The sequence below is a fragment of the Hirundo rustica genome, chromosome 4 (assembly GCF_015227805.2).
Source record: "Hirundo rustica isolate bHirRus1 chromosome 4, bHirRus1.pri.v3, whole genome shotgun sequence".
In the NCBI taxonomy this organism is placed as follows: Eukaryota; Metazoa; Chordata; class Aves; order Passeriformes; family Hirundinidae; genus Hirundo; species Hirundo rustica.
Genome location: NC_053453.1, coordinates 60844979 through 60864235, shown reverse-complemented (window position 1 = coordinate 60864235; position 19257 = coordinate 60844979). Strand labels below are relative to the sequence as shown.

Below are 19257 nucleotides of genomic sequence, written 5' to 3'. Positions count from 1 at the left end.
AAAAAAACAAACCTATGAGCCCTCTGGGGTTAAACAGAAAAATGTTTTCAGTCACAACAACTTTTTGGGGGAGGCAGCAAAGCTGTAACAATGTATGGAAGAGGTTTTATGTAAATCATTAAAGGCCTCCCAATTTCAATTGCTGCTAACACCAAGAAGTTGCTTAATGTACACTTCAGGGTGTGAAGGCAGAACAGATGAATAGTCTCACAAATCCTATTTGCTCAGTTGGAAAAATGCAAAAATATTTGTCGAAACTAAGCAAAAAAAATCTGATTCCTGCTCGTTGCCATTGAAATTTAAAAGTCAAATTAATATTCATGATTTCTGAGTGAGTGATGGTTTTTAACTGGGAGGCAGAAGGGGCAGATACAACCAGTAAACAAATATACTGTCGAATCCACACAGAATTCAATACCTACCTAGCCACTCGTTGAATTTTTTTACTTCACTAGGAAGTCCCAGCTCAGTAAAATCACCAGCATGTATTAACACATCTCCATATGGCATTTGGATGGGATCAGTTCTTGAGTGAGTATCAGAAATACAGACAAATCGTGTATATCCTGGAGGCTTCGGAGCATCATGGGGCACCGGATCAACCCTGTAGGAAATGCATCATAACAAGGTTATAAAGTATTTACGTACTTCTTCGTGTCTGCTTTGTGACTGTAATACTACTTTTTACCTTTACAAAAGATTACACAGGCTTCTAAATCTGCCTGACAGAAGGATTTATTAAAACAAACCTAACACTAATGGGAGGTGTAAAAATTCTTGATGTTCACATCACAACATTTTCAGTATTTGTTGGGTGGATAGATTAATTTAAAGAGATTAAGGAAAAGAGATCGGACTATGGCAGTAACTCTGACACTAATACTTACAAATAAATCAAAGGCATTGCCAGTTTCAAAGGTAAAGTACTATCCCATTTCATTGTTTAAATATGATTACACTGTACACAGGGAAAAGATTTATTTTAGATACATAAATACATTTAGATTTTTTTTTTCTAATTATAACTTCTTTTCTGCAAGTTACTCAATTCTGGCAAATTTAATTAACACATTTTGGAGATATATTTCAGTGTGTTAATGCAAAGCAACATAAAAACTCTACTAACAGCTGTAAATGTACGTTAAAGCCTGACTATTGTCAGGACAAAGTGACAACTTTCTGGGCTTAATTACGCTCAATGAAATCAGATGCTGTGAGGGGTGAGGCTGCACTGTTCAGAACCCAATCTCTACGTTCAAAACTGAAGAAACTAAAATATCTGACCCAGTTTGACGAGACTCACTTATAATTTACAAGAGGATATCAGAGAACACCTCTCTGCTACGGAAGGAATACTTGTTTGCAAATCAATCTTTTTAACCTCAACCCATATTTTGTTCAAATACATAGAAGCAAATCTACCTATATGCAGCTATACTGTGTTGGCGACTCCATTTAGGGAATTCTGGTGGAAAAGGATCAAAAAGCAAGAGATGCAAGAGTTATATTAGTGCCACTAGAAACCAGAGAGATATACAGAATTGTTATGAACTACTTTACTTTTATGACATTTCTTTTGAAAGGACAAATAAAATTAGTTTCATTCACTGTTGCAGTATACAGTAGATATTTCTATCCCTTGCTGGTTGTGCTTCAATGCAGGAGCTTACTTTTACATAAACAAACTCCAGGAAAAAAAAAAAAAAATTAGAGATCTTTACTAGGTAAATTTTCAAAACGCATTTTATTGCTTAAAAGGCATAAGATAATAATCTTCAATCACTCAACCTTTTCTCTGTGCCAAAAAAAATCTATTAAATTTATAGGCAGATAAACTGAGGTGGTTTTGACAACTTCACAGGGTTAGTGAGAGGGTGAGGAACTAATCTAAAACATTGAAATCTTGTTAAATACAGAAAAAGGTCTTAGCATTTTCTACAATGCAACCAGAGAACCAACGAACGGATTATTTTGTACACATCTTTCCCATACAGAAAGAATAAATATTGGGCTTCTTACAGCAAAACTGGAGGAGCAGCCTTTTAGTACAAACACCTTGGGGTTGCCTTGCTGAAGTTCCAGGTTTTGAGCAGAAAGTAGCTAAATATGAGCTGAGGAGTAAACCCAGCTGTGATCAAATCCTACCTGATGAACTACATGCCAGGAGCATGTGTAAGCAAGGATGTAGTGGGAACTCCAAAATTTGGGTGGCAAAGAATGCAGCGCTTGGACCCCCAACATCTGCAAACCCCTCGTGTAGGGCACATGGGGAAGGGCAGGTGAAGGAAAAGAGCTGAGAGGTTAAAAATGCCTCTGTTTTGGAGGAGGAGAGAGCTGCACAGGGCAAGCTCCAGGGGAGGCAGCAGGGGTGCAAAGGAATGTGGGTGGTGAATGGTGGGGCTTAGACTGGGCAGTGAGGATTTGTCCTCAGGTGGGAGCTGTGTGAAGGATGATGCAGTCAGTTCACAAAATGAACCGGGATGGTTGGATGAAAACAATGAGGGACTGACCTTGGCTATCACTGTAGCTGTTCAAGCTAAAAGGAATAAACATCAGTCCAGTAAACTGAATTATTGCTCTCCCTGCCCAACACTTCCCAAAGCGAGTTACAGATGGCATTACTGAGCCAGCTTGAAATCATGGATATTGCCTTGGCAAACATAAGGATATGGACTGGTCTAAAACACCACTTTTTGACTTTCCATGGTAGAGTAGCCTTTAAAGCAGGTGCTGCTTCTCCCTCAGAAATCTTTTAAAGCTCAGCACAGCAGTGAGCCGGGTGTTAGGGAGCAGTGTACATTCCACATAGGACGCTGGGTGGAAAGAGCAGCGGGCTTACCATGGCAACCCCATGCAGCACATAATGCACATGCTTTGGATGGGGATGGGGAAAGCATGGACAGCATTTTCCTGGTTGCTGAGGTATGTGTAACTTTTAAATTCTCTGCGATAGGCCAGAGAATTTTTGTGGGAAAAGGGCGTCAATACAAAAAACACCAAATAAATGAGATGCCGATTTCTCATGTTGAAGTGATATGCATGCACTGAGACCATATATAGGTAAAAGCATATGTCAAATTTCGCAAACACATCTAAGTTGTATTACTGGAAATAATTTCTGAAGGCTCAATCCCCATATTCTCGTGTAACGCGTTCCCACAGCAGCTGTCACACCAACACCCAATGCACAGCTTGCAGCACGAGCAGAGGAATACAGATCTGCTGATTATTTTTCTGCAAATGCTTTTGTTTTTCTTTAGATCAGTAGGAAAACTTGCAGAGAAACTGGAAAGCAAAGTTGGAATACCTCAGAGCAAAAACACTTCTAGAGGTTAGTTTATACACTAGATTTCAGTACTTCAGGAAGGAGTGAGACAGTCACTTTCCAGAAATGACTGATGGACTTGAAAACACTGGCAGAATTTACCATCCTTCTTGTCAGAGGCAACCCAGTCATCTCACAAGCACAAGGATGCCAGACTACGACAGGTCTAGAAAGGGCTGTCAGTGTGTTCTGGGAGCTAAAATGTCAAATAGGAAATGGAAACCTGCAGAGAGGACCAAAAAAGAGCTGCAAGACTGAATCCAGAAGAAAAGGAGCACACAACCCTCGCCCCCATGGTTAAAGTACTGTGAGTTCAGATGTTAACATGTCTGTGGGAAATGTTTATGACTGCCGACAACATCACTAATGGAGGTATCCTGAACCATGCACAAATCCTAACCTCTCTGAAGTTAAGGACGAAACTTGCATGCACAGAAGCACGGCTAAGTTTCACCCATAACAATCATGTGAAGAAAAGGTTCTTTTGTCACCCTCTTTATTTCTACTTTTCCCTTCTTTGTTACTACTCTATTCACTGGTAAGAAGAAAAAGCAATCCTGCTGGTATTCAGAAACATTATTTACTATTTCTGTACAAAGAGAAAGCATAGGTCAGATTGTGGTACATGTTTCAATTGATTTGGCCTGTTTTTCTATTTGCACAAGTTTCTCCAACAGTATTAATCATTCATGAGAGATTGCTAAACTCCTCTGAGGAACTATTTTCTAAGGATAGCTTAGGATTTTCAACTCCTTCCTTGAGTGCTGGGTTTCTATCATGTAGTCGACTGCCTAAGCTTCCAGTACCATGATTTCTTAGTGGTTAGAAGTTTAAACAGCATACTGTTGAGAACCAGGTGAGTACTAATAAATAACTTATTTTCAGCCCAGTAAAAAACTTTCAGCTTTTAAGACCGGGAAACAAATTCCTGAGTGCCCAGGAGCTGTCTGAATATTCACAAGGAATAGCTAAGCCTCAACAAATCAGGCAACCTGCATTTGGCATTTTCATTTGTAAAAGTATTTCTGAATCCACACTTGTTTGTTTGTACTTTTTCTACCATTTACCAGCTCTATAAACAAAAGATGTTTCCCAGTGCTAACACTCAACTCATTTTACTGTTTGCATTTCAGTAGGATTTAAAAAACCCCAACACAGACCATAATATACTGCCCCCAAAAATTGAGCTGTTTGCTCACCATCTTGATATACATGTTAGTCATCAGATTTTTTTAATATAATTTAATGCATGCCAAAGAAGCGTTCACTAAATAGACACACAGCATTCAACCAGTCACAAGTGCCGAGGTTTTTAACTGCAGAAATCATGACCCATGGTTTTAAGTTATCAAATCATATTAAATACCAAAAATGTAAACTAGGTGACTATTTGTTCTGTCTTCCTAAAGGGAAAGGGTTCCCTTTAAAAAAATGAAAAGCAGCCATCTGATCTAAAGATAAGGCTGCTTCTCTCTTTAATAAACACAATAAAATGGTGCAGACATTTTTATTCCCTATAAAAATATTTTACAGTAGAATTTTATACTTAATTTATTTGTAATAGCTTTACTGTTTTGCTCTTCCTTCTGGCTTTAAACTTTATGGCAGGTTTCATTTCATAATTATAATTCTCCACTTTACGTTACAAGTAAATCATCTAGAGCAGTTAATTTTACTGAAGTTGTCATTATATAAGAAGTCAGAAACAAACACATTATTTTAATTACTCTTTAAGCACTTAGCATTTTCGGAAAGTAAGTTGTCGGATGGGTGCCCACAGTATTTTATGTATGGATACAATTTTTTCCTGGTATGCAGCTGTAATATAACCAACCAAAAACAGAATGCGTGCTGTACAGATCCGGGCTTGGTATTTTCAGCAGCCGTTGTACATCAATACGCAAGTGCACAAAGCAAACAAACATTAAGATTGCAGAAAGTATCATCCTTGTAGCATCCCGTGTTTTATTGCCACCGCTTGTTTTTTATTTCTCTTTTTAATACCTAAGTACTATGTATTACACTTACACCAGTGAGGAAATCTTTCTCCCATCTTTTAACAAAGTACTTTTCAAACTGACTCATTTCTTGTCATTATAGTAAATATTATTAGAAAGGCAGCAAAACAGCGTTCTTTGAATTCTTTCCGACCGGTCCATCAAATACCACATCGACAAGGCAATAACCATTCCGAAGGCTGCGCTGGAGCAATAACAACACTATAATACTTACATTTGCACATGCGGGGGCTGGAAACGTCCCTGGTTAATGTTGTAGAACGTGAAAGCCTGTGTGGGGTTGGAGCTGTACTCATCCACCTCGATGATGAGCCGGCTGTGCTGGTGCCTCCTGGCTGCCATGATGTGGGACTGGGCGAAGGCCATGTCTGCGCGCGGGGCCGGCGCCCTCAGGCCACCATCTCTGCTATCTTCCTGCTGCGGGGGCCAGCACCATGCCAGCCCCCGGCCCAGCCAGCACGCTCCCCTTCCAAACACCTACGGCAGACGGGAGAGACGCAGAGTGACTGTGGGACACTCGACCTTCTGCTAAAGTTTGCGTTATTTAATGTGAGGAGAAGGCGGAGGGACGGAGACGGACTGCTCAAAGCGCACTTCGCAAACTTTTCCAGCTCAGCGACCTGACGAACGCGCACCAGGTAGGGGTGGGAAGCACGGAGTGAAAGTAAACTCGCTACGGAACATAGCACAAGTACTGCAGACTTTTAACCCAGACCCAAAAGACAAGGCCGTCATCCAGAAAGCCACATCAAATCATAACGGTTTGCCAGCACAATCGTTTACTTTCTTTTTTTTTTTTTTTTCATAGAACTGATGAAATTTTATTTCCTGTCCTCCCTCAAAAACTCCCCACCAAACCTGAAACGGAATATATGACTGCGCACAACTCAAATGCAAGTCAATTGAACAAGAACTACTTTAACTATGTTTTCCCAGGCTCTGTGACATTTATTATGGAGAAGCATGGCAAGTGTCTGTTCTTTACATCAACAGAAGAGTGAATGGTTTTCTGTGCACTTGATCCTGGTTTTATAGCATCACTGAAGGAACTCCTTGAGGATGACACAACTCCTTGAGTGAAGGACATAAGTATGAAGGGCTCCCCTCTTCAAACACTTTTCAGTCAGTACTAGCCCAGCACTCTGGATTTACAGGAAAACAGAGTGATTCCAAGGTTAACACACAGTTAAATGTTATTAAATATTAAAAAAATGTAAAATCCATACAGGTTTTATGTGCGGGAATAAATTTTTCCCCAAAGGTTATGCAAGTCTAAAACAGCAGTACTGAAAATGGGTAGGGGAAGAACAATGTGAAACCAACTGGAATGCAAAGAGTATCCCCTAGAAACAGCAGAAAGTAATTTAAATGTGAATTTTACTCTTATTTCCCAGTTTTAATAAAAAATGGATTATAAGCTATAAAGGTGGGTATTTTTACAGTATAACTTTGCATCCTTTTTAAAAGTTGTCTGACTTAAATATTGACTTTCATGCAAGCAGGGGCTCTTTTCTTCTAGGGAATACAAGCAATCTGATTCAAAGATGTATTTCATTAAAAGCCACGCTACTTAATATGCAGAGTTCTGGAGAGCAGTTCTAGAAGTATTTTCTGTGACCGTGCTGATGTGCCTTTCTGAAGGGACCACTGCCGAGAGTGATGGATGAGGGAGGCCTTCACAGTCATTCAAATTTTTCAAGCTATTTACAAGTACTTAGGTCCAATTCAGTTTAGTGGCAGTCAAGCACTTAAGCATCTTTAAAAATCTGGGCTGCAGCCCTCTGCTTAACTACCGCAGATGTTAAGTGCTCCAAGAAGTGGCAGAGTATTTTTGTTTGGGGAAATCTTGTTCTCAGGAAGCCGAAATGAAAGATTCAGCTTGGTTTTTGTTACTGGCTGAATGGCTGTAAGATGATGACAACTTGCTGTCACTAACAAGCCGCGGCAAAACAGCCTTAGAATAAAGGAACAGATTCATCCATGCCCTCCCCTAGAACAGAGTGGTGAGGAAATGCTAGAATAACAACAAAGAAAATTTGGGATTTCAAACACTCTCAGATGCCGCGTTTGGGCTAGATGAGCAGCAGCAGCACAAAGGACTGTGCCAGAGCAGGGGGAGGGAAGGGAGGCACAATCCTTGTAAGAATAATCAAGTATAAATTGCTGCATTTAGGAAATAAGAAATTATGACAGCAGATGTGAAGAACCTTCCCTAAGGAGCTTCCTGTATTAAATGATGCATTTGGTAAAGGAGTTTGAATAGTCAAGGTCGGAGTTTTTATAGGGGGCAAACTGTTCTGAGTGAACCTACTTCTGTTTGAAAGAAACTATTAGAACTGGTGACCTCTAGAAATATTCTTCAGTAAGATAAATAATTTATGATTCCACACCTCTATGAATAAGGATTTCGAACTACCTGAAAAACACAAGCTTTTTTTTACAGTTCAGGGATGGTGTCCACTTTACACACAACGGAACCAGGATTTCAAAGGCGTTAAGGCACTGTCTTAGGGACCTCGAATCTCCCTTTAGCCTTAGGAAGCTCTCAGGAGCTCACAGCAGCTGAGGAAACACCTTCTGTCAGCCTCGTCTTGGGGTTATCGCAAGTCAGATGTCAAATCTGCTGCAGAAACAGCAGATAAATGTGCATGTACCCCAATATCTACCCTCTGGCTCTCTTCCTCTTTCTGGGTTAGTGGAATAGCACTTACCAACACAATCTAACTCAAAAGACAAATTTGTTTGGGTACCAAAACACATCCAGTACACCACTCCACACAGCCTTTAGTACTGAAGAGCTCTTCTAGGCAAGGAATTGACCCTTGCAGATGGGAAAGGGAGTGAATCACACCGTTAGATCAGCCTGAGAGAATGGCAGCAGACACTCAGCAATAAGTCCACCCCATATACAGGTGAAAAATTGGGAAGACAACCTATTTCGTTTGATGTAAGAAAAAAAAAAGGGAAAAAATGTAACAGCATCTTGAGCCTTCTGCTCAGTGACAGTCACTCACTGCCAACTCTGGACACACAAAAACCATAAAAAGAAGGGAAGGGAAGGGAAGGGAAGGGAAGGGAAGGGAAGGGAAGGGAAGGGAAGGGAAGGGAAGGGAAGGGAAGGGAAGGGAAGGGAAGGGAAGGGAAGGGAAGGGAAGGGAAGGGAAGGGAAGGGAAGGGAAGGGAAGGGAAGGGAAGGGAAGGGAAGGGAAGGGAAGGGAAGGGAAGGGAAGGGAAGGGAAGGGAAGGGAAGGGAAGGGAAGGGAAGGGAAGGGAAGGGAAGGGAAGGGAAGGGAAGGGAAGGGAAGGGAAGGGAAGGGAAGGGAAGGGAAGGGAAGGGAAGGGAAGGGAAGGGAAGGGAAGAACAGCAGTCATAGAAATGCCCTGTGCTAAACAGAAATCATCTATGTAACACACAGGATCAGTAAACATAATTCAATAGCAAGCTGATTTCAAGCTCATTTCAGAAACATACGCAGATGTCTTTGAACCTTACCTTTCAGTCTATGGTTTTCTTCCTGCATAAGTGATTGGCTGACTACTGACACTCTTGGTGTTCGACAGAACAAGCTGTCTCCTTCCAGCTTGACTGATAACCAGACTGACACCCATTACTCCCATCTTTCTGCTTCCATTTCCAATAGTCCCCCAAATTGTAACTTTTTCTTTCTTTTAAAATTCTAAACTGTATTGCTTTCCCAAACCCCAGTATAAAATGCAGCAGGGAAATAATTAACTGCTGCTGTAGCATGCAAGTTTTAAAATTATATGCCCGGCACTACCAACACAGAGAGTTAAGACTCAAATCCCCACAGCAACAAGATGCTAACCATCCTCTTCCCCCAGACTTATGGAGCTGCGGGATGTCTGCCAGGGAAAAACAGAGAAATGTAAAAAGGACTGCAAGAACATGAATACTAAAATAAATATCACAAACCTGGCTGTTGGAATCACAAACTGAGAAAAAGCTATTAAATCAGCTAAGCCATCTTCTTCCTGAAGGCAGGAATGCTTTCAGTACATTATTTTCCTGCTGTTTTCTCCAGCATGTGTTCAAATGGGCCCCAAAGTCCACTGTGTGCAATGGACACTGCTCCAGCCTTCAGAAGGCTTCACATCAGGTCATAAACTGTGAGGATTGAAAGACCTCTCCTAAAGAATTACTGGACTAGGCAGGTAGGACTACTCAGAGATATTTAAGTACTTTATGAGGTCCTCAAATAAATCTTTGTATTAAGGTCTTTTTTTTTTTTACTTGTTCTGCCTGAAATTTCTGGTATCATACCTCACCAGCATAAATATTTCCCCATCTACATGAAGTTCCCAGCCTTTTTATGTATCCTATTTATCTTTGGGTTTTTTTTTTTTCCCACACCCATGTCTCACTTCTCCACTCATAGATTTTGCTTTATTCTAGGTTCACTCTCACGTCCACTGTCTCTCCCCATATCTCACTCCACTGACCCCACTGTTCTCTCCATCATCCACCCTTTGTCACAAGTCTAAAAACAGCACTGACAGTTCTTGAAAATAATTCCAGCAGCACAAAATACGAATCCAGACTTGAAGCAACATGGTTCAAGAAGATATCACTGAAATAATAATTAGAAGAAACCAAGATAAAATATTGATGATAATTTTTTTTTTTTTTTTAAGTAGTGGATTGGGAGAAAATGATAAAGATGTTCTTTGTTGGGGAATGAACTTTGTTAAGTTGCAAACATCTGGAGGTTAAGAAGCACAATGTGATTGTAGCACATCCCAGCAAGAAGCTGAACGGGGCAGTTGCCAGATTTTTCCACCACCAGTGAGACAAAGAAAGAAGAAAATGCTGGGACTCTAGGCAGTACCAAGGTCAGGGGCAAAGACAAGCTACAGAAAATACGCTCATTTTTCTCAGCCAGCCTGACAAGCTGGGGTTTGGGGAGGCAATGAAATAACAAAATGTAGTATTAAAAAAAAATAAACAAAAGAGGCATTTCCATGCAGCTATATAACAACAAAGCTGTAGTTTTTAAGGGAAAGCCAGTAAGACAAGAGCAGTAGAGCACCTTAAAGAGAAGTGTGAGAGTTTGTAATAGGCTACACCGTGACACACTTGCTTCTCGTGCAAATTGTGGACACTGCTAACCCGAAACTCTTTCAAAAGCTCTTACAAGGGCCCAGGTCTTCCCTGTACTACAGTGCCCCTCATAAGCCGTCAGATCATGCCTTACATGGGGAAGTCTATTTAAACCCCCAAAAATCACTACAGAGTACTCTGCATCAATGGCCTGAATTGCCACAGTAACATTTTTACAACCACCAGCTTCACTATCACAAATTCCTGCTTTCGCTTTAACCTCCTGAAAAATGCTTGTTACAAACAGACCACCAGTGAGTGAACATACTGAGACTAGACAAGCAACCACTTACTCGGAGAAACAGGCTGAAAATATGGAGGGTTTTTGCTAAAATGCCCATTTCAGACAGTTCAGATAGAGGCCAATCAATGGAAGCAGTCTGCTATCTTCAGTTCTGCCTCTGGAAAATGAATATTGAAATAACCCTGAAAAGGCATTATTCTGTGAGAAAGGATGAGCCAGGGAAATCATGCTGCTGATGAAAGCCTTTCCAGAGAGATACACTCTCCTCTTCCTCCTCTTCTTTTGAAACAGAATGCAGGTCCCAGGAAAGTAAAACCACTGAGCCTGGTGTGCTCACCTGACAAAGGAGGACTTTAAAGGGAAGGCAGTACAGTCAAATGTCATGGAGACACTTGTGGATTTTAGGTTTGATCATGCACATTTCTACTGATGGAATTATTAGGATTCCTAAATGAAGGGGATTTGTTGGAGATAGGAACATTTCCCATTGCATTTTGAAAAATAAACAAATAAAACTAAGTATGCACTTCTAAGCCTTTCTAGAAAATGTCTGAGGTGGTTTTCTGTGCCAGCAAATCTAAATTTGAAAACTGTTATCAAAAACTGTTCTGCGACCATATCTTTTCCCTGGAAGTCATAGCTATTTCCATGCATATAAGCAAAACCAGTAATTCTGAATTACCTGTAAGCCTCAAACCCCTTCTCTCTTTGTTCTCTTCTGTTTAGAATCTCCTATTTCACTTGTCAGTGAATACTTCAGTGCCTCATCACATATTTCACATATTTGTTAACTGCAGACCTACCGGGCACTGAGCAATCTGATTTCCAACATGGGAAAAAAAAGAAACAGTTACTTAAACAAAACCTCTTATTTCTCTCTAATTCCAATCACCTTAACCTGCATTAGGAAAAAAATAAAAGGCAACAAAACCCCCCAAGTTTTTTCTCACCTTTCTAAAATACACATCATTGTTCTCCTTTGCAGGTTAAAATGACCTGTCACATATAATATGAGAAAATTCTAGACTGAATTTTTTTTCTTCAAATTACTTCCTTTGCTCTCAAACATAAATGTTGCAGATTCCTCTCATAATTTTCTTTACAAAGAACACTAACGTACTTGTGAGCTTTAACTGTAATAAAAAGATTATATGGACAAAGCAAGTAGGAAAATAGATAAATTATTTGGATTTTGGGGACTATGTGGTCACATCCACTTCTGCGAATTTTCATCCAAAAATATACTGTACCTACTGTACACCAAAGTTCTGACCAGGCATCCAGGAAAAGATACAGATACTGAGTTCAGAAAATGCAAAAATGACACATTTACCTAAGAAATCCAGCTCTGTATTTATTTAAAGGAGTTACCACTTAGAAACCTGCTTTGTCAGTCTTATTTTGAATGATTGTATGATTTTAAATTACTTTTTCTCATTTCCCTACTTGGTTCCCAAAATTATACAGTAAATGAATATTCTGTTTATGAAGATTTAGTTTTATTTTGGCTCATTAGCAGTATCATTTTCTGAATCAATTTCTCATCCATACAAATAAACTGTTCATTTATTCAATTTGAAAACTCAACACAGTCTAAAAATATTGCTTTGTTTTCACTTTAAACTTTTGCTTTACCATATATCCAATATATTTTAGACATTGGGGTGCTCTAAGATTTACAAATAGACTGAATATTTGTCAAGGCTAAATGCATTATTGTAATCCTACACATGATAGTGCCTGAAGATATAAAACATTGTCATATCTCAATGAAATATTTAAATGGATATGTTTTCCAAGTAAAACCAAATCTTTTTCCTGAAAAATATACTATTTTCACTCAATACTACCTTTAGTTATCTAGAAATACCTGCAGAGGTATCTAATCTATGTAAGTAATTACCTCTAGGGAAGGAAATTTTAAATAAATATCTAAGAGCCACAAATATCATTCCTCACTCTAAAAAATTTGCCTTAGTCTCTGGCAGTAATACATAATCTGTTATGTTACTGTAAATCATGTGTATATACTCATACAGGCAAAATTAGAAGTCCCCAAATGAGAATACTCATTCTAAAGGAAAATAGCCAAAAATACAGGTTATGTGGGGAAATTACAAAACATAGACATTCCAACAGGAATAAATTAGGGTTGTGGGGGTTTGATCCTACAGTTTGCAATTTGGGCATGTCACCTGGTTCAACTCCTGGATCTTTCAAAATATTATTAACTGAGAAGAAGACTATGTAAGTACTGAAACATATTTAAGAGACAGTTTGGTTTCAATTTTAATTGAAGAATGTTCTTTTTCTTTACTCTTTTGTGACAGCTGGCCACATCTTCATTTCCTAGCCTAGTACAAGCCCTGCTGGGTGAAAGCCACTTGCCTGCAACACTCACTTTATCCAAATTGATTTCAGTGGAATTTGTGTGTAATAAATTGATAGGGTCTTCCCTTTTCGTGCAGCAGCATCGCTCGGCTGTGGATTCATTTCTGCTGCCAATACTCCCATCTGATTTCAGAAAGAAACCTGATGCTAACAACTCTTGAAAGAACAAGAGCACAAAAGAAAAGTGGCCTATCCATCCCCATAGTTCAAGATGAATGAAATGCCAAAGTGCCAGCACATGTCAAAGGTGGGATGTAGAACACAGCTCACACGTAAATATATTTATAGTGATACTACTTCTGAGATCAGTGTCTTTTTTCTACTAAGGCCTGGAGATAAATTACAAAACTAAATAAGCAAATCCTTAACAGCTACATTTTTTTCTCCTACACATACAACTTTGAAAATGAAGTACGCTGTCATATTACTTTTGCTGTTTCCACTTCTCCCTCGTTTAGCTGCATCTATCCCATTGAAACCCTTCAAGTCATCTGATTCACATCCAGGGAAGGAGTCACTGGGTTTGTTACCTTCATTTTTCCAGGTACTGCCTCCAGGACTGATGTAAGGAAAAAACAGTCAACAGCCACTCCTCCTACCCTGAAGTCATATCCACAAAGAGCCCCACTACGTGGTCCATATGAGATAAAGAAAGGCTGCCCCTGAACTGTGGCCCCCAGAGCTGTGCACTGTCCATCAGCTGATTCACTGGCTGCTTGAAAAACTCTCTCGAAACATTTTATTTGCACTGGTGAAAAGATTTTCATGTGACACAAAAAGAAATGCTAAAATAAAACTACGTAGTTTAAGGATGGAAAGTAAGCGGAGATCAAAATGTAAAAATATCTGGGAGGAAAATGACCAAGTTCTGAAATTAACTCGCTGTATTTTTTTTAATTAATTTATTTTTCTTTCTGTTTTAATTGATCAACATGAAATCTGATTTTTTTTTTTTTTTTGGTGTTGACAGACCTGAGGTTTCCACTAATTTGTGTTGAAATTGACGTTTATTGCCACTCTTATTGACAGTACAAGACAGTTAACATCTGTCAGTAGCTAAGCTCTAATCTACCTTATCCCCACTACATTAGGCAAGGTGTCTTGAACTTTTACCAAAATCCACTCATATTAGGGACAAAGTGTTGAGGGACAAAACTCAGAACAGCAATGCAGCATAGAAAACCTCCAAGTAGAAATGTTTTCCTTTTCTACCAAAGAAGCAGAAAAAGGCTATCCCACAAAGCCAAAATAATCCTTTTATTACTATAGGTTATGAGTGTCCACAGACCAGGTTAAACCCATCAGCAAATGATGCTGGACACTGTACAGCCCTGCTGTACGACAGTCTCTGCCCCAGACTGCAGTCTCCAGAAACTCAACAAAGGATATGGGTGGAAAACAATGTAGCACAGGAATGATCGGTGCAATGGCAGCACACCGCGTTCCTTCCATTTTCTTTTACGGAGAAGGAAAAAATAATGCAAGATTAGCATCACAAAAGACAGAAGTGGAAAGAAGATGGGATATGATAAGAGTCAGCGCGAGGAGGGAAAAGGTGATAAGGAATAAAGTGGCGTTCAGGGAGGGTGTTGGAGTTACACAGCGCGTTAAGCCAAGTGATGCGATTCCGAGAGCAGGCGAAAAAAGGAGGCTTGTGCAAAACAGCCAATTCAGAAAAGCACAGAAAAAAAACAATCAAAAATATCAGTCACCAACAGCCTCCTTCATATGCTACTTGTGCAGCTGCTCTGCTGGCTTCAGTCTTTGGTTCAATGACAAGAACCTCGATGCCATAAGGGAAGCTGGGCTGACTGCGTGGCAGAGGAATTCAATTTAAAGGTGAAGAGGACAAACCACATAAAAAGTAAGCTTGCAAAGAAAAGTGATATACTCTTAGTTTTAGCAGAAATGTACAAATTAGACATATGTAACAAGTGAGGGCTAATACTTGCAATTGGAATGTGTTTCTGCATTACACCTCTCAATCAGTAAAGCCCTTACTACACTAATATTAGTCTGACACAGAATATAGCATATTTAAATGATATTATGAACTCAATCTTTACTCCCATAGTAAACCATAGCATTTTAAATCGTGCCTGAATGGAAGATGCTATAAGCATTTTGTGTTTAGGTTACTGTAATGAATCTCAAATCCGTTATGACTGCCAGTTGCCGCATTTATATCATGATGGCTAATTGTTAATCCTAATACAATTCCCACTTCCTTGTCAAAGCACGGCAGAACTGTCACACTTGTTGACAGTTTCAACAATGAGGTCAAGCAGTGAGCAGTGCTCAGGAATGAACTGCTTTAGATCCAGGGGTGGTTACTGCAGATGCAGGGGAACAGCCAGTACTGTAACAGCTCTGCCACTTTTTGCAATAGATCTTAGCAGGGACTGTCACTCTGCAACCTTGCCCAAGTATCACATTCTCATGCTATTTTATTTGTAATTGCATTGACTGAAGAGATTATTTTCTAATGGGAAGTTAAAGGATAACAATCCTGACACCTTAAAAACTCTCTTATGTTGTATTTCTATACATTACCAACTTTGTTTATATTTTGAAACACAACTTTGAATAGCTAGGACTTAAAATGAAGTATTTGTTTCAAGTTAGAAATAATAATTAGAGAGCATTTTGCTCTTAGACGCTCTCGGACAGATGAAATTGACCTATGGAAAATAATCACAGAACCAAAACTGGTGTATGATCCAGACCACTCAAATTAAAAGTTTCCAGTGCTACACTGAGTCTTATTTCGAAAGCTCCTACTATATGTTGCAATATTCTAATATTCCTTCATGTAACTAAACATGTGATAAGGCTCTTCCTTCAGCTTACCTTGCACATCCCATATGAATTCTTCAAAACAAGATTCAGCAAGGATCAAATGGACTGCTCTGAATTATTTTTATTATGTTTATTAACCAACTGAGATGAAAAATGTTCTCATGGATGAAAAGCATTAAAATTCTCAATTATGAATGCACTTCCTAATTAGTATTTGATATTGTTTCCATATGTCTGAAAAAAAGAAACTGACTGAGTAATTGACTAAGCAGTTACCTGGTTTCAGGGGATTTGAGTCTCCTGCCTTGTAATTCAGTGGCAGAACTCTGCCTGACTTAAAAACCAATGATCTATGATTTATACACTTCTACTCGTTCTACTAAATAGAAAAGTCCACTTCTGTATAACTCTTCAGGTCAGGAGGACGGCACCTGAGGCAGCAGATCTGAACATATTTAGTTCCTAGGAGGACATTAATCTAGAGGTTTTCTTCTGATTTCATATAGTACATTCAATTAAATAAATACAATCACAAACAACACTATATTCTATGAACCATTCACTGAAGAAGCAGAAGCGTCAATGTCAGAGTCATCTATGAATGTATGCCAGATCAGAACTCCAGTCTGCTTTACATTCCCGCTGACAGTTCCCATAATGAGCATGCAGCATTAAATAAAAACCATGACCTGTTTAAACAAAGATCAGAGCACCAGCTTTATCATTGCATTCTCTAATGTTTGTTGTTTGGCATCACAAACTAACACCAAAGCAAGTCTCTTGTTAATAGCAGCCCAGAAGGTTTCCATACAGGGCATGAGGGGATGGCTCTTGTCCACCAAGAACATTTGCGCATCCTTAAAACGGGCGTTTCACTTCACAGGAACACATACAGGTATTCTCTGCAGTTACTCTGCTTTGAATTATACCACAGAAGATCAAGAAGAGAAGAAAGCAGATAGATGGGATAATGTACAAGCAAGGAATTTTAAAGATTTGTTATGTCTCGGATAGCTTGAGACAATGAAACAAATCTCGAGAGCCAAGCTAAAACTGTTTAAACATACCACTGAAATTTCATGGGTAGTAACTAATATTAATCAGTTCACATACGTATCATACATGGGAAGACAACTATATTTAATAATTTCAAAGAAATTCATATACAAATAGAAATCAGTCGTGTGCCCCCCCATTTTTGTAGTACACTACCAGAGAATTTACAATGTCTGGCATCACGAAACTGTTTATTACGAATAGGTGCAACACAGATTGCCGCTTTACAATGACTCCATAACTGGTCTTCTCAGAAAGATGCATGATATTTTGGCAGTCAGATTTCAGATATACACTTTTAAAATGTAGCCTTGCATTTTAAATATCTACCTTAGAAAAACAGAGTTAATCACGAGCGAATCGCAAAGTTTAATAATGATGCCTAGTTATCAATTTATCCAGAATATCCAAAGCTCCTTTACACTAGTCTAAATTAACCATGAAATTCATCAAACTCAAGTAGAAATGGCTATCAATACCATACATTATCAGCAGATCTCCCCATGAAAATATTGTCAAGGTACAGACTGTGCAAGCAGGAATCTTCAATTATTGATCTTCCACCAAAGAGAAAGGAACGTTTAAAATCTGCCCAGTTTCTTCACGTTTCCCACCCGCACCCTCTGTGTTACCCACGGACAAGCACACTCATTTATAAACGTATTCCACACTACCCACCTGAAAGTGCGAGAGAGAAAACGCTAATCCTAAGAAAGCAATGAAAAAAGCTGAAATCTCTACCTAAACATCCTCAATCTTTTTTTTTTTTTTTTTTTTTTTTTTTTTTTTTTTTTTTTTTTTTTTTTTTTTTTTTTTTTCGGTCTGCTCTACTGCTTAAGGCCGTACTGGATACCAAATAACCGCGCAATAAATTAAACCGGCATGAATCCTACCAAACTTATCGAGCGGTTTCCTCCCGGAACAAAACTTTGGAGGTCACTTATTCCTCTCCTACGACAAAGGGAAGTTCTTCCTCTTCCATCACCCCTTCCCTCGGCTTTGAGAGGGGAAACTATCGGGCAAGGCGCGCACGGCTTTTCCACGGGGGCTTCCTTCGAGGTGTTGGCTGGTGACACCGAGCACGGCGGGGGGGATGCGAGGGACAAGCGGCCGGGGCGGCCGGGGGTCCCAGCCCGGCCTCCGCGGAACTCCGCGAACAAAGTAACTTCCCGGCTGGGCGGCGGCGGGGCGCGGCGGGGCAGCGGCTCCTGCCCTCGGCAGCGAGCGCTGGCAGGGCCGGGGAGAGCAGCCCCCGAGGGGCAGGCAGGGTCCCCGGGTCGCGGTGCCAGCCCTTACCTTGCTCCCGCCCCGCTCCGCACGGCCGGCGGCAGCAGCGCCGCGGGGCCGGGGCACGGGATGCTGCGAGGCTCCCGGCGCCTCTCCCTCCGCCTCTCTCCCGATCCTCAGAAAAGCCCTTCCCCCCCTCGCCCCCCCCGCCGCCCGCCTCACTCTCTCTGGCTTTGGGGCATAGATATTACATACATATATATGTGTGTATATATATATATAATTTTTTTTTTTTTTTTTCCAAGAAGCCAAGGGGAAGCTTGGTTGGAAGAAGCAAAGCCCTGACGCGCTTGGGGGTGGGTAGGTGGGGGGTGCGGCTGGGGGGGGGTTTCAGACCCTCGCACGGCAACACAGGCGGACCCATCCCCCCCCGTCTCCTCGGTCCCCAGCCGGGGGAGGCGGTCGAACCTCACCGCCTTCCACCGATCCCGCACCGGGAACGGGCCCTGCGCGAGATCCTCCCTCCCGGGGCAGCTCGCCGGGACCCCGGCCCCGACCCCCATCCCTGCGGGGGCAGCGGGCCGGGGAGCACACCCCCCCACACGCCCCCCCACACCCCAAATACGTACCCTGCCCGCCGGGGCTGGTTTGAGGACGCAGGATTTTGTGCGAGCTATCCTCTCCTTCTCCGGGAGCTCAGCCTCCCCTCCCCCCCGCCTCCCCTCCCCCGCCTCCCCCACCTCCTTTGGGGGGCCAGGAATCCCCCACCGCCGGCCCTGCCTCCTCCCCGCCCGGCCGGAGCGGTGCAGCGCCGGGGCCGCGGCGCCGCATGGCCCCGGTGCCGGGTGGCCGCGGCCGCGCTGCGCGGCGGAGCGCGGGCTGTCCCCTCCCGCCGCGGGGCAGCGGGGGCGGCGCGGGGCCGCCTCCGGCGGGAGGGGAGGCTGCGTGCCCCGGCCCCGCCGAGGGGCTGCGCGGCCCGGGGCGGCATCCTCGGGGAGCGTGTGTGTGCCGTCGGGAGGCAGGAACTCCGCGCCGGCCTTTTGGGGGGATGGGGGGTGCCGGTCGTCCGTCTCCTTCC

At 41.5% G+C, this 19257-nt stretch overlaps 1 protein-coding gene across 1 annotated transcript in view; it reads right to left on the bottom strand.

Annotated features, from left to right (window-relative positions):
- Positions 1 to 18878, bottom strand: part of MPPED1 (metallophosphoesterase domain containing 1) — a 63292-nt gene extending 44414 nt beyond the window's left edge. Inside the window, exons 1-3 of the mRNA XM_040062105.2 lie at positions 18809 to 18878; positions 5558 to 5820; positions 423 to 604 (exon numbers count right to left, since the gene is read on the bottom strand). Coding sequence (XP_039918039.1) covers positions 423 to 604; positions 5558 to 5709 — 334 coding nt within the window. The 5' untranslated portion in view covers positions 5710 to 5820; positions 18809 to 18878. The remainder of the gene's footprint in view (positions 1 to 422; positions 605 to 5557; positions 5821 to 18808) is intronic.
- Positions 18879 to 19257: the final 379 nt, after the last annotated feature.